The 16,516-nt window shown below is 38.7% G+C and overlaps 1 protein-coding gene across 10 annotated transcripts in view; it reads right to left on the bottom strand.

Moving 5' to 3' along the window:
• cacna1da (calcium channel, voltage-dependent, L type, alpha 1D subunit, a) overlaps positions 1-16,516 on the bottom strand; it is a 216,684-nt gene that overhangs the window by 185,366 nt on the left and 14,802 nt on the right. For all 10 annotated transcript variants that reach the window (XM_057846662.1, XM_057846663.1, XM_057846661.1 and 7 more), the window contains exons 2-3: positions 4,058-4,529; positions 3,511-3,616 (exon numbers count right to left, since the gene is read on the bottom strand). In XM_057846662.1, coding sequence (XP_057702645.1) covers positions 3,511-3,616; positions 4,058-4,383 — 432 coding nt within the window. In that variant the 5' untranslated portion in view covers positions 4,384-4,529. The remainder of the gene's footprint in view (positions 1-3,510; positions 3,617-4,057; positions 4,530-16,516) is intronic.

Here is a 16,516-nt window from a genome sequence, read left to right as displayed (position 1 = left end):
CAAGCTGAGCTCGCATACCACAGTAGCACGTCGGCTATGAACGAACACTTGAGGCCCTGTCACCGAGGTGTAATTTTGGAAGACAACAAGAAACAACAAGCTAGCGGATTGTAAGTCCATACAACTTTCTAATGATTTTTTAAAATTGAAGTTGCCTTTATGTGCGTCGTATCAACGTGCATCATTAAGTTTTTTCCCCACGTACTTCACGTTTTTAATCTACTCTGCTGCTGCTCCCGTAAGCTGTAGATTTCGACATCTCTGAGCAAAGCATGCAGATTGTATTTATTAGGATCATGGGAGCACCCACTTGGGAAAAAAATATACATAAGATAATAAAAATATAAGGACTGCAGCTATTGATTACTTTAGTAGTCGATTAATCGATGAACTAGTTAGTTCAAATAATCGAGTAATCGGATAAGGAACATGAAAAATTAAAATACCTGAGCTGAGCCACAAACGGTATAAAAAAAAAAAAATAAGGATCTATGTACAACAGAAGAACAATTGGCGAACTTACATAGCAAAAGTCCGTGAGCTTAAATGCTATAAAATGCTAACGTTTTTTTTTTTTTGCAATGCTCCTAGCAAATGGTTCAGACACACATTCCCACAAAAAAAAAAGCTAAATATACCTATAAACTAAATTACGAATGCATTAAAAATAAAACATGCAAACAAAAACTGAGCTTACGTTGGTCTGAACAGGGAACAGTTGGATTCAGCCATATGAAATGAGGCAGACCAGAGGGTACTGTATCCACTCTAATCAATAAAATGAAATGCAAACACTTTCAAAATAAACAATTACAACGCCACTGTAATTAAACGAATACTCCAAGCAACAAAATTTATTTCGAATATTTGTTTCAAATCGAATACTCGAGTTAATCGATTAATCGTTGCAGCACTAAAAAATACAGTATATATGGAAACACAGCACTGGTCTGCTTACTATAATCCATGACTGCAATAATGTTAGTTACTTTATATTATAAAGTATTAATGTATATATACAAATAGTAGTATACTATGAAATTAATACTATATATTGAATTTTTCTTACTAAGACAATGTGTGCCTTTCATTCAAAATAATTGTGGTAATATTTCAGTGTGCCCTCTGCTTTATCTATTCTCAGGTTAAAACAAACAAAAGTTGAACAGTTTTCCCCTCCCCAAAAAATGTGGAATGCACACACATCTGAACTCACTCAAAGTATTCTGAAAATGATTGTCCGGGACATGAGGCCCATTGCAATTCATTTTAACATTTAGAACAATATAGAAATACCACAAAAAGAGTAAGAATTGTTATGACTCCTGCTAAAAAGGTGAAGTCACAGTGTTTCCGTTTCATTTTTTCGCACTAGTTAATGGCAGCAGCATTTGACCTCATTGTTTGTGATTTATTATTGATATTTCTGTTTTTTATTTATACGTTAATAAAGAATTTAGGTGTTCCAAAATGTTTTCTGTGAATTAATAAGCCTCAACAAAAAATTCATTATTAAATTAGTAAAAAAAAAAAAAAAAAATTATTAGATTAGTCGACTAATCGTAAAAATAGTCAGCTGACTAATCAGGAAGACATTAGTTGGTTGGGACAGCCCTAATTCCCATACCAGCTATTTAGGTTTTTTTGATGGGGGAAAAAAGTTCAGGAGTTTGATCTCCTCCAGCCATCATGTAGCACAGCTGACTTACTAACATTAAGCAACAACCGGTGAGGGAGGGTTGAGCCTTACAGCTGCAAGTGAGGGAAATGTATTTTTGGGACATAAAAAATTGCTAATACCGTAGGGACGGTATGACGGAAAATTTGAGCGGTTTTGAAACCTTGACGTTTTCATACCAAGGTATACCTTGAACCGGTAACCGGCACAAGCCTAGTTGTGGAGCAATCCCCGCAATCGAATCATTTCTATTTGGAGGCCGGAATTAAAAGTTTGTGTCCGTTTTCATCATCACCATGAAAAGGCAAGGCCATTCTGCAACACAATCCTGGTGTCGCAGAGTCACCATGTAAACGCCCCATAAGCTGTAAAAAAGCATCTATGAACATCAGACTACTGCTTATCCATGCACATAATTTTATGTGGAAATCACACCAGGCAGCTTCTCAATTGACATAACAAAAAATTCTAAGCATTCACTATTAATCTTATTTAATGTTCATATTTGAAAACAGTTAAATTAATAATTTCAATTTAGAGGGTTATTAATAGAATGGAATGCACCAATAGACAATTGAGAAAATTTTGTAATTTGCTCATAATAAAAATTCTTAGCGTTATTCGTGATGGAATAACATCGTTTAAATTGTATCCTCAGGCCAGTGTGTCGTTTTTCGATATTTTTTTAAAAAAAAAGCAAAAAACGTGTCTCAACAAATTCTTCAACACTTCTCAGGAAAAAGCCAAAGATTCCATTCTTTTGACCTTGCTCTGTTGTCACCTACAATTAGGCCACAAGCACCGTCCATCTCCTGCAAACATTGAGCCTGACAACACACTGTACATCACACTGTATGCATTAAGTAATGCCCTTGATGGCCTACTTTGCCCTGATGCAACACCACTATGTAAACAAACACCTTGAGGTCACCCTGCAGGAAGTAAACAGGAGAGAAGTAGCACACCTTGCTTTTCTTAAGTACACTTAAGCCCTAGTCGATCTTTTCACAGCAGGTGCAACTAAATAACAGACAGAGACCCTCCCTCTGGTCTTGACTGTTGGCAGGTAACCCTCATCTAAGATGCTTGTGCGCTCATTTAAACCTTTTGAGAACATTCTAAATGTCTGCAGACAGACCGTATAAGCTTTTTATGCGTCATAAAACACTACAACTAAATTGCACTGGTGCAAGGAAGGCATTATAGCAATTGGTCTGCCATTTGGAGGGTGCACTCAGGCCCAGTCGGGGTCACTCAGCTACGACATTACCACTCAGACATGGTGAATGAGCATTGCGCAAAAGAGAACTTTCTCACAACAAAATTTGAAAGAAATTACATGATAACAAAATCTGATGGAGATAAAACAGAAGAACGAAGCACCAATCTGTAATTGTTTTCTATCCCGTGTGAGCCGTTTCAAGGCGGTTACGCTATTGGAAGTGGCATCAGCATGCTGCCAAAGTGTGAGTCACACGGCAGGTAGGTTGACCACCCCGTGTGAGACAAACACTTGTGTGTAGGGGTATGTGTTTGCAAAGAGCCTTCGCACACTTCTCCAAAGGTGAATGTAGTGTGACAAAGTGCCATCAGTGGAGCTGAGTAAGCTGCTGTAAGCTAAACCAGGCTGGGTGACTGTTCTCTTTCTCACGCTTCAGCACTTGAAACTCCCGCATCACAAAGTATACAATAACACGGAAGATGACAAGTGGAATTAGAAGGCAAACACTCTCCTGAATAGAGAATGCCCACAACATGCACAACATTGATTGTCTGCAAACACAGTGAAATGTGTTATGATAACACCATATTAATAAATACACACTACTTACCAAGTCATGGTTTGTGGAGTTGGAATCATCTTCCGGAAAAGGTACATAGACAGCTAAGGCCATACAGTTGGCAAATATAGCAATTAGTATAAAGATATCAAATGGCCTGGTAGAAAAAGTTAAGGAAACTGAACATGTTGGCACAATGTTTCCAGAAACATAATACAAAATTTGCCAAAATACTATATTTTCTTACTGTCACTATATCAATTTCATTTAAAAAAAATGTGTTCTATAAAACTGTATTTATTTCGAAAAATACCTAGTTGCAATTGCAAAAAAAAAAATATTATTCGTATATTAAAATCTGTTTATCCATAAAGATATGACTATTGTACTGTATGTATTTCTTTTTCAAACCGTAACGTTGCTTCACTTTATCTCCATCTATTGGTCACAAGAGGCTTTTTATACTGAAGATTGTCTTTGACTTTTGTGTGATTAGATTCTTTAATTAAATTACGCAGTTGTTCTTAATATTGTGAATATGTGTATATTTTAAATGTCAAACATGCACCAAGTGCAATATTTATGCAGAAAAAGATACTTCCACTCCACCAGGCTGATGCAGGCCCTACGTATGGGATTGTTAAGATTGAGGCAGAACAGAGCCCTCGGCGGCCTGCTATTGGCATTACTGCCCTGTTTCTTGCTCTTGGCATACTGCTGCCGCTTCTTCTGTGCCAACGCACCAACCGGGATAGTCGAGGTCGATGAGGCAGGTGGAGCGGCTGATGCCGCTGGCGCCGGTGCCGAAGCCGGGGTTGGGGTCGGAGTAGGTGCCGGAGCAGGGGCTGGGGCAGGCGTCGAGGTTGGAGGGGCTTCCGGGGCTGGGGCTGGGGCTGGGTCTGGGGTAGGCCCGTTGGCGCTCATGGTGTAGGTGTGGCTCTGAGAGTGGCATCCAGCAGCATGGATCTGCCAGTATGGACAGGGACGCTAGTTGGGGGTAGGATGGTCTGACCAATCAGCTGGCAAGTCACCAGGGGGAGCGACTCTGGTGCTGCTGGCATAGTTTGCCTCTGTAAAACAAAGAGGAAATGGTTAGGATGTTTTCTATTGAGTTACACTTTGGCGGATTTATATATTGAGTGCTACATCAGCATTTTTGTTATGTTTGGTATGTTAGTAGACATGTGCCGATTGCCGGGTTCAAGGTATACAGTGGTAGGAAAACGTCAAGGTTTCAAAACTGCAAAATGTTTGTGTCATACCATCCCTAAGGTATTAGCTTTTTTATGTCCCAAAAATGCATGAAGAAATCTCTCGCTTGCAGCTGCAAGGCTCAACCCTCCTCCACCGGTTTTTGCTCAGTGTCAATGAGTCAGCCCTGAACATGATGGCTGGAGGAGGTGAAACTCCTGAACTTTTTCCCCCATCGAAGAACACGGAATCTCTGGTATGGGAATACTTTGGCTACAGAAAAAGTTACAGACAGCCGCGGCTTAGAGGAGAAGGGCCAACCGACATGTAAAACATGTTTGTGGAGGGTGGCCCTTGAGGAGGCAATACCTCCAGGATTATTTCGCATTTATACAAAATTAAAGGTTAGTAGTAAACACTGTCATGAACATTTCCCACCAGCTACGAGAGTTAACTCCAGCGTGTGTAGTGTGTTTAAGGGTGGTAAAACGTGGTGTTTTATACTCTCTGACAACTGTCTGTGTTGAGAAAGAGTGTGTCTATCGTGTAAACATGATACGAGTCATACACGTGCTTTTTATGGAAAATATTTATTTTTGTTCTGACGGTTTAAGCTGACCTAAAGGACTGCATTTATTTTATTTTATTTGGAATATTTCAGTTAATTTTTTGTTATTTTTTAAAATATATTTTAACTTAACATTAGACTTATGTTCCAATTTGCTAATATGTTTTGAAAAATTACAATAATGTTCAATGGAAAAAGATTTTTTTTTTTTTTTTTTTTAAACCCAAATATCTCAAAGTAACACATTTTAGAGCCGTAATTGCAATACTGTGATACCGTGATATTCTGGCTTAAGGTTATCATACTGTCAGAATATCATACCGACACATACCATGTTACCAGTAGGGTTGCCAAGATTAGTTGACGAGTCACGTCGACATCAACAATCACATTCATCGACAACTACTATAATCTTCCGACTATAAGCCGCAACTTTTCCCCTTCAATTAGATCCCTGTGGCTTTTTCAAACGGAGCAACTAATGTATGGATTTTTGGGGGGCCCAAACAGGCTTCATGTTCATCTTAAAAAATAAAAAGTTTTTATTAAATAAATACCTTTTATTTTTCTATAATTTCATCCCGCGGGCATGTCATTATGGCGTTAAACAACATTCTGCTCTCGTGTGCTCCCACACAAATGCATCCTTAGATTTTTTTTGCGGTCTAAAAACTGTGAGAAAGTGAGTTTTTCCATGTTCATACCGGGTAGAAGACCTTTAATGTCACAACGGAAGAACCATTTAGGTCAAATCATGGATGTTTAGACATCTCGGCTGCCGACAAAACTTGCCGGCCGCTTCATTAGACGTCTTCAAAAAAATCTGAGGATTTCATACATGAATAAGGCCATATCTGATCTTACGGTATGTACTTGTATAAAAGAACTAGAGCTGAAACGAATACTCGGGCAACTCGAGTAACTCGAGTTTAAAAACTGATCCGAGTAATTTTATTCACCTTGAGGAATCATTTAATTTTGCCAGCTCCAAGCATCACATTTTGCCCCACCCCAGGGTGACGCAGAGCGATGCTGGGGGTGGCGCATGCGACCTTGGGGAAACATGATTTTTTGCTGTACAAGAGTAAAGTGTAATTGCATATCCACTCAGTGGGTAGCAGTGACGCTCTCATTTTCAGAGTGTGCGCAATATTTTTGAACCAAAGAGGAGCACACAGCATAGAGTACTAAAGATATGAAGAGCTCGGACAAGAACATATGGCGAAGCATATGCAGCGTTTGGCTTTTTGCTTTGACTTTTATTACAGTGGGAGACAAGGAAAGACCAGTCTGTTTACTGTGTCTAAAAATGTTTGCAGTGGACAGCAGGAAGCCAAATCAATTAAGACATCACTTAAAGACATTAGACCCCAATCACATTGATAAGCCGCTTGATTTGTTTTTTTTACGTATGCACACTCGTTTTCTTATAGGTGTGTAATCACACATCGATCTGGAGAAATACATTGATTGGTTAAGCGACTATCCAATCAAATCGATTAAACGCAATACTTCAATCAACAGTCGCCTTCAAAATATGCCATTTTGTTCAAAAGGATGCATTTCATTTTAATGTCTTAAATGTTTAGCATCTAAATTGTCAAAAAAAAAAAATCATTTGTATCATATGTTGCTTTAGGTAAAATGAAACTGTGCTAAATGTGTACATAATATTGTATTAAATTGATCATAGGCCATTGAGTCAAATCGTATTATGGAAAACTTTGTAACAATCTCTAAATATCGTATCGTTATCCAAAGAAACCATACAGTGTCATCATGAAATTGTTGCATTACACCATTACTAATAATCTATTAATTATTACCTACAGAGGAAATAAATATGGAATTCAATGCAGAGTCACCTTTAAGCCAGTGATTTATTGTCTTTTTCATGTTGTGGGGAAAGAAAAGCGAACAAGAGTACCTTCCATGACTGTAGTAACAGTGTTCTTTTCATGCATCTTTAAAGATTGAGCTGATGTGACTTGCAATTTTTTTATATATATATATATTTGTCCAAGGGACATTCATGCAGCTTTTCGACTGTCAATCTAAATTTTTAACAAATTTTAGGCAATCTCATTGTTATTTTGTTGACTGCCATGTTTTCTTTCCCTTTTCGATTTTGCCTACACATTTTGTGAAACGTAAGGTACACATGGGTTCACAAAATGGCCTCACTCCAAAGTCAACACCGCCTCACATATGTCCCACCTACAGTATTTCCCATTTGTCATACCTCTGGTTTAAAATATACAGTGCCTTGCAAAAGTATTCGGCCCCCTTGAATCTTGCAACCTTTCGCCACATTTCAGGCTTCAAACATAAAGATATGAAATTTAATTTTTTTGTCAAGAATCAACAACAAGTGGGACACAATCGTGAAGTGGAACAACATTTATTGGATAATTTAAACTTTTTTAACAAATAAAAAACTGAAAAGTGGGGCGTGCAATATTATACGGCCCCTTTACTTTCAGTGCAGCAAACTCACTCCAGAAGTTCAGTGAGGATCTTTGAATGATCCAATGTTGTCCTAAATGACCGATGATGATAAATAGAATCCACCTGTGTGTAATCAAGTCTCCGTATAAATGCACCTGCTCTGTGATAGTCTCAGGGTTCTGTTTAAAGTGCAGAGAGCATTATGAAAACCAAGGAACACACCAGGCAAGGTCCGAGATACTGTTGTGGAGAAGTTTAAAGCCGGATTTGGATACAAAAAGATTTCCCAAGCTTTAAACATCTCAAGGAGCACTGTGCAAGCCATCATAATGAAATGGAAGGAGCATCAGACCACTGCAAATCTACCAAGACCCGGCCGTCCTTCCAAACTTTCTTCTCAAACAAGGAGAAAACTGATCAGAGATGCAGCCAAGAGGCCCATGATCACTCTGGATGAACTGCAGAGATCTACAGCTGAGGTGGGAGAGTCTGTCCATAGGACAACAATCAGTCGTACACTGCACAAATCTGGCCTTTATGGAAGAGTGGCAAGAAGAAAGCCATTTCTCAAAGATATCCCTAAAAAGTCTCGTTTAAAGTTTGCCACAAGCCACCTGGGAGTCACACCAAACATGTGGAAGAAGGTGCTCTGGTCAGATGATACCAAAATTGAACTTTTTGGCCACAATGCAAAACGATATGTTTGGCGTAAAAGCAACACAGCTCATCACCCTGAACACACCATCCCCACTGTCAAACATGGTGGTGGCAGCATCATGGTTTGGGCCTGCTTTTCTTCAGCAGGGACAGGGAAGATGGTTAAAATTGACGGGAAGATGGATGCAGCCAAATACAGGAACATTCTGGAATAAAACCTGTTTGTATCTGCACAAGACCTGAGACTGGGACTTAGATTTATCTTCCAACAGGACAATGATCCAAAACATAAAGCCAAATCTACAATGGAATGGTTCAAAAATAAACGTATCCAGGTGTTAGAATGGCCAAGTCAAAGTCCAGACCTGAATACAATCGAGAATCTGTGGAAAGAGCTGAAGACTGCTGTTCACAAACACTCTCCATCCAACCTCACTGAGCTCGAGCTGTTTTGCAAGGAAGAATGGGCAAGAATGTCAGTCTCTCGATGTGCAAAACTGATAGAAACATACCCCAAGCGACTTGCAGCTGTAATTGGAGCAAAAGGTGGCGCTACAAAGTATTAACGCAAGGGGGCCGAATAATATTGCACGCCCCACTTTTCAGTTTTTTATTTGTTAGAAAAGTTTAAATCATCCAATAAATTTTGTTCCACTTCACGATTGTGTCCCACTTATTGTTGATTCTTGACAAAAAATTAAAATTTTATATCTTCATGTTTGAAGCCTGAAATGTGGCGAAAGGTTACAAGGTTCAAGGGGGCCTAATACTTTTGCAAGGCACTGTATTTCATAAGCACCTTTAAGCACCTCTATATAATATGCCAAACATATAAAATATACTTACACTAACATTTTTTTTTTTTTTGATTCATCACAATGATATGCAGAGCTTTTAGCCTTGTCGATCTGCTGAGTACCTGTCCAATTCAGATTTGTTACTTGTTTGTTGACAGATTTTGGGACAGATCAGTAAACAAGTGGGGAGCACATCTGCCTCATATTCAAGATATTCTGGGTTCAAATCTGAGCTCAGGCCCTTCATTGTTGTTAGAGATGCAACTTCTGATACAGTATGTTGGCTTCCTCCCTCATACCAAACAAACAGACAAATTCACTAAAGACAAAATATGGGCTTTAGGTATGAATTAGAATGTTTATGGTAGTTTGTCTACAAAGTATATATCAAACCAGTACAGGGGATACCCTTCTTCCCATAGTCAGTTGAGACTGGCCCCAGGTCATCTGTGAATCAAATGAGGACCAGCAGTACAGAATATGGTGACTGTACAGTATATTGGCCATAAAGTTTTTTTTTTTTTTAAACTGTATAAACCTTTTTACACTGCACTTTGCCACTCGTAGTACGCCATCCAAATATATATACATATGGTGGAAAAAACTGGTGACTTGAAGTTCTGCTCTGAGACCCCCAATTTGGCCAAATTTCAAAATTGTCCTATATCCATATGTGATACATCATTGGAAAGCTTGAAATCTCTATTTTCTGGAAGGAAAAAAAATTGAACAGGAGAGCATTTTTGACACTTTAAAAGTAGGTCAAATCAGTTCAGTGAAAAATAGACATTTTTGAGACCGTTGAAAATTTCTTTAAGTTTCTCTTTTAAAAAAGGGTTTTGCACACCCATCTTGGTACATAATAAATAACGAACACTTCAAGATGACCCTCCTTTGTCTACTCAGGTTTTTGATAATTAATATGCATACACTAAGACATGTGGGTGGATGTACAATAAAAAAGGAAATTGGTGTTTGAGTAAATGTAGATTTAATTTAGCCCTGTGTTAAACATGGCTAAATTGGGAGTTGGCTGTATAGTTAATGATCATTTTTCTGCATACAGTTTTTTATTTTGCTTAATTTTAATCTGTGCAAAGAAAAAAACATTTCCAGGGGAATTTCAGGGGTTAAATTCCAATACCATAATATTTTAATTTTTGCAGTGGGCTTTTAAAATATTTGTTCAATTATGATTAAAGAATGTGAATGCGACATACTGAGAATAAAATGCTCCATATGCATAAAGGGAACATATAAATGTGAGTACATAACACTATTGTATTTAGCCTTGAAGCCTAGGACCTAGGCTTTATTATTTAAGCATGTAATATATCTAATACATCGACATCATCCCATAATATGCAATCCAAACGGCAACAAGGGTCGAAAAGATAATGGACAGCTCGCTAGTCAGCCAACTGTGTCCATAATTCTAGCGCTAGCATTCGTCTGCAATGTACAGTGGGGAGAACAAGTATTTGATACACTGCCAATGGGTTTTCCCATTGACTGTGTATCAAATACTTGTTCTCCCCACTGTATGTCTTTTTGTGGCTTTCCGTTAACTCGAGGTGAGAGCATAAGAGAGCACAATTAAGGACACCATGATTTTAACGAGATCTTATCGTGTACAGTACTTACCTTGTTTTGGTCCAAAAATTCCATGTACCAAGTATTACCGAGTGTCAAGACACAGCTGTGAATGACCACAGCTGGACTTTGTGGGGATTTTATGGGTGAAACACGGTAATAAATTAAGCAAATGCAAAATCACAGCCATCAAGGAGTGGTCGAGATTTTCTATTTCAAATATTTACTCTTTTAAACGTTTTTTTTCCTTGTTTGGATCAATTATTTATCATCTAAAATATCAGGGAAAATGTGACAGTAACAAAAAAAAATAGCGATTGTTATGAGTTAGATATCAGTGACCTATTTACAGATACTATTTTTTTCATTGTGACATAATTTGTTTAAAAGTTTAAAATATGCGAGTAAATATTTTTTTAAAGTGTTTTTTAAGCGTTTTTTAAAACGGACAAATTAAAAATAATCCAGGGGCATAATGCGCCATGAAACTGCTTTGGCAGCATATAGACCAGTGGTTTTTAACTTTGTAGGAACAACCTAACCCCACCAGTTTCATATGCGTATCCAGTAACCAAACCCTACTTTAGTGTAATTTTTTTTTTTTTTTTTCAAAATTCAAGACATCGTTTTTCTCCTGCTGCACAAGATGAACCGTGCAGAAGAAAACCAACATAGTGTGTGAACTCCAAAAAGATTACATCCCTCATTTGCGATTAGGTACGCAACTTCATATGATGCTGTAGGACCAGTTTGTTAATGGATACAAATCCAAAAGAAGGCAGAGTGGACTAATCATCGAATCTGGCTGTCTTCACCTTGAATTCAGCAAGCGTTGTGATTATATATTACCCATCTCCATGCAGCTTCTAGAAGTGTTCCTTTAGTTTTGCTGATGCGAGGCTAGAGTTGCTCATTTTGGCATTGCAAATCATGCAGGTAGGACACTGACTCCTGTCCCGTTCCGTGATACATGAAAATCCTTATTGTACATATCCGTCCGACCACAGTCTTTTTTGCTCGACATCGTTGGTATGGATTAAAATATGTAAAAAGTAATTACACAACGTCCTACGATTACATTCACATGTTGGATCACTCCTGAGTGCACTAAATTCTTCACAGCATTTTGGCCAGGCAATGTCACATGATCATCTGTAGCCAGTGATAGCCAGAAGAGACATGCCATTCGTATAGACATGATGAGTCGGTGTGTCTTGACCTAAGCGGCAGAGGCTCCACCAAATCCCTGAGATCGACTCATCGAACCCCTAAGCTTCGATCGAACCCAGGTTAAGAACCACTGATACAGACATATTGCTCTATCAAACACAACAGTTCTTTTGGCTTAAAATAGAGCAGTTTATTTTAAAGAGGGGTGCAAGAGCAGAAACTGCTCTTTCAGCTTTGTCTGTGTTTTCTGCCATATTTGCATACATACATACATACATGCATACATACATACATATATTAATTTATATAAATTGGGAGGATCATTTATATAAAAAGCACAGCACAGGATTAATTCTCACTCAGTGATGCAGTGAAAGCCCTGCAACTGACTGGCGACCAGATTAAGATGTAGCCAACTTTTAGCCCAAAGTCAACTGGGATAAACTCCAGTACCATGCAACCCTGACTAAGATAAGTGTGTTTTAAAACGGATGGATGGATGGATAGATGGATGGATGGATGGACGGACGGACGGACGGATGGATGGATGAAAGGATGATTTAATAACACTTATCTTTGCTTATCCATTAGGGGTGTGACAAAATATCGAAATGGTGATATATCGTGATAATTTGTATCACAAAAGGTTATCGATATTCTCCTGCCAAGAATTGGAATATAGTTTTAAAAATGTGTTACTGTCTAAAAGGAACGTACAAGTTGCTACCAAAATCTTCCACCATAACAGTGTCTCAGTTAACTCTAAGGCTGCCTTGACGGTGCACGACGCCGAATCATATTAGACTGGGAACGTTCGTTCATTCGAAACCAGAGCATTCACAGTCATTCTGTCCGATTTACAGGGCATTAAAAGTCATTTCCTGTTGAGTTTGTTGAGTTTTCCTATTGAGTCTTGTTGAAAACTATTCATTTTGGTGATTCCCAGGTCACTTCCTGTTCTGTAACTCAAAATAAACAGGAAGTGACCCATAAAATACCCCAAAATCAACAGGAAATAACTGAAAATCAACAGGAAAATGACCTTAAATAGCCCAAAATTACATCATTGTCTGGCAATGGCTGGTCCTGACAGCCATAGACGTTCAATCCGTTTGAAGTGGGAGGGATGGCAGCGAATGACCCTCCCAGTTCAAATGGATTGGACGTCTACTAGTGATAAACTCATTCCAATTCACAGCAGAAGCTTGTTTTTCTGTTTATTATTTGTTTGTAGAATATCCTAGAATGATTTCATGACCAATGTATGGATAATCGTTGTATCGCCTTTAGGGCTGCAGCTATCGAATATTTTAGTAATCGAGTAATCGACTGAAAATTCTATCGATTAATCGAGTAATCGGATAAAACATATATTTTTAGGTGAAGAGCAATTATAAATATACATGAGAAAACAAGACATTTTATCTAATATTGAACCATTTTCAGTCAATCAATGTCTTTATTTTCAATGTACATTGTTAAAAACAGCCAACAATTGAATCTCAGATGTAACTAGAATTTTAAAAAAGATTATCGGTAATTCACTGCTTTCACTCAAAAAACCTTTAGATCTCATAAAAAACAAATATATATATATATATATATATATATATATATATATATATATATATATATATATATATACACATATACACTCACCAGCCACTTTATTAGGTACACCTGTACAACTGCTCGTTAACACTTAATTTCTAATCAGCCAATCACATGGCGACAACTCAGTGCATTTAGGCATGTAGACATGGTTTAACACAATCTCCAGCAATTCAGACCGAGCATCAGTATGGGGAAGAAAGGTGATTTGAGTGACTTTGAACGTGGCATGGTTGTTGGTGCCAGAAGGGCTGGTCTGAGTATTTCAGAAACTGCTGATCTACTGTGATTTTCACGCACAACCATCTCTAGGGTTTACAGAGAATGGTCCGAAAAAGAAAAAATATCCAGTGAGCGGCAGTTCTGTGGGCGGAAATGCCTTGTTGATGCCAGAGGTCAGAGGAGAATGGCCAGACTGGTTCAAGCTGATAGAAAGGCAACAGTGACTCAAATAACCACCTGTTACAACCAAGGTAGGCAGAAGAGCATCTCTGAACGCACAGTATGTCGAACTTTGAGGCAGATGGGCTACAGCAGCAGAAGACCACGCCGGGTGCCCCTCCTTTCAGCAAAGAACAGGAAACAGAGGCTACAATTTGCACAAGCTCATCGAAATTGGACAATAGAAGATTAGAAAAACTTTCGGATGGTAGGGTCAGAATTTGGCGTCAACAACATGAAAGCATGAATCTATCCTGCCTTGTATCAACGGTTCAGGCTGGTGGTGGTGGTGTAATGTTGTGGGGAATATTTTCTTGGCACTCTTTGGGCCCCTTGGTACCAATTGAGCATCGTTGGAACGCCACAGCCTACCTGAGTATTGTTGCTGACCATGTCCATCCCTTTATGACCACGATGTACCCAACTTCTGATGGCTACTTTCAGCAGGATAATGCGCCTTGTCATAAAGCTGGAATCATCTCAGACTGGTTTCTTGAACATGACAATGAGTTCACTGTACTCAAATGGCCTCCGCAGTCACCAAATCTCAATCCAATTGAGCATCTTTGGGATGTGGTGAAACGGGAGATTCGCATCATGGATGTGCAGCTAACAAATCTGCACCAACTGTGTGATGCCATCATGTCAATATGGACCAAACTCTCTGAGGAACGTTTCCAGCACCTTGTTGAAACTATGCCACGAAGAATTGATGCAGTTCTGAAGGCAAAAGCGGGTCCAACCCGTTACTAGCATGGTGTACCTAATAAAGTGGCCGGTGAGTGTATAAGCCCTGATAGGATTTTCAGTTTTTGCAGTGTTCAAAATAAATGTATGATACCTGCTGTATTGGAGCACATTAGGGACCAGTGCTACTTGGTGTTTTATCCAGCAATGACTACTGAGCTAAAATTGACAGTTAGCATTATTAAGTTTTTATTTTACACCCTCATCACTCTACAGCGCTGTTTTCACAGATTAAATAAAGCCTGTGTGTAAGACACGTTAGCCATGCATCGACAGTGGTTATAATTAATAGAAATTTAGCCGTCAGCAGGGCTAACGTTACGTGAGCGAGTAACAGTAACCTTAATCTTATTTATTAGCGCTTAGAAGTTTACTGCTTTAAGATGGCGGCTGTTTACTAACGCAACATACTCTGTCATTTCGCATCTAGTTCAACATACATGTGATCTCTATGAGACGCAGACTCTACCTGCTACCACCGTAGCATCATGCGGGCTAGTTTTTAGCAACGTCGCCGTCGTTTGTAGCGACTGTCGGCTGCAGTAAGGTTTTTTTTTTTTTTTTTTCTGACATCAGCGCGTTGTCCCGCATTAAAAGTAGCAAAATGTGATGCTTACAGCTGTCAAAATTAAACGATTACTCGAGCTGAATAAAATTACTCGGATAAGTTTTTAAACTCGAGTTACTCAAGTTGCTCGAGTATTCGTTTCAGCTCTAATAGCCATATCGTCAGATTATCGTTATCATGAGCTTTGTATCGCAAATGGTATCGTATCGTGAGGTACCAAGAGGTTCCCACTCCTATAATCCATTATTGTGGTTTTTATTTTCGAAATGCTTCTGTGGTTCCTAATGCTTGAGAGAAGAAACCTGCTAATCCCTGTGAAATGGTTTTATAAATTCATTTTATTGATGTGCCAGAGCCAATATGAAGGTCTGCACCTTTTTGTAATGGAAATAATACTAACAACAACAACAACAACAAGGAGTCCAGTTTTAGAACCAATGACCTACTATTTAGCTGCAATTTCAGATTAAGAAATCTTTCGTAGAAAGATAGAAAACATATTCTGAATATATATTCTAAAATACATGGGCCTCAATCGAAGCGCAGGCAAACATGCCATGTGAAGCATCTATTGGTCTCCTCACTTTTGTTACCAAGTCCTTGAACTACAAGCAGGCCCCAGAGCGGAGCAAGGAAGAGGAAAAGGTCACATTGCAGCTATGCTCCCCTTAGACTCAATCTACATAAACCAGTGGAACACTCACATGTGATCCGTATTGTCATGCTAAATTACACAGTTTACAAAGAACATCTCATCACCACCCATTTTGCAGTATGTTGCTATTATGGAACAATCATACAAAAGGAAGCTATCACATAAAGCACTGTATGTTATACTACAGCGTCGCTAGAGCACGTTCACAATCATTGCCAGATAAAACACAGCCTTCTATCGTTTATCCTTGAAGCATGACAAGGTAGGACAAAGCTGGCTCCAAAAAAATTAAAAGAAAAATCTCATTTGATATGTCGCGCATACACATGCGCACGCGAGCTTCAGATAATAATGTGGACTCCACATGACCACAGACAACCTGAGCGGGTTTGGTGTATATTGAAAAAGGGGGAAGGTATCGAGCCTGGCCACTAAAATGGATTTATTGTGGATGACATGGTAGTGAAGCTCATCCATGTCCACACACACTCGTCGAGAGGAAATTGGCTATCAATAAAGGCTGTCCTCTTTGCTTTGGCAATATGATAAAAGAACGAGAACGCGCGCACGCAAACATGCCTCGCATGCATATGTGAAGGCAAAAAAAAAAA

Source organism: Corythoichthys intestinalis, chromosome 9, assembly GCF_030265065.1.
Source record: "Corythoichthys intestinalis isolate RoL2023-P3 chromosome 9, ASM3026506v1, whole genome shotgun sequence".
NCBI classification, from domain to species: Eukaryota; Metazoa; Chordata; class Actinopteri; order Syngnathiformes; family Syngnathidae; genus Corythoichthys; species Corythoichthys intestinalis.
Note: the sequence above shows the minus strand (reverse complement) of the source record. Positions and strands in the feature narration are given on the sequence as shown.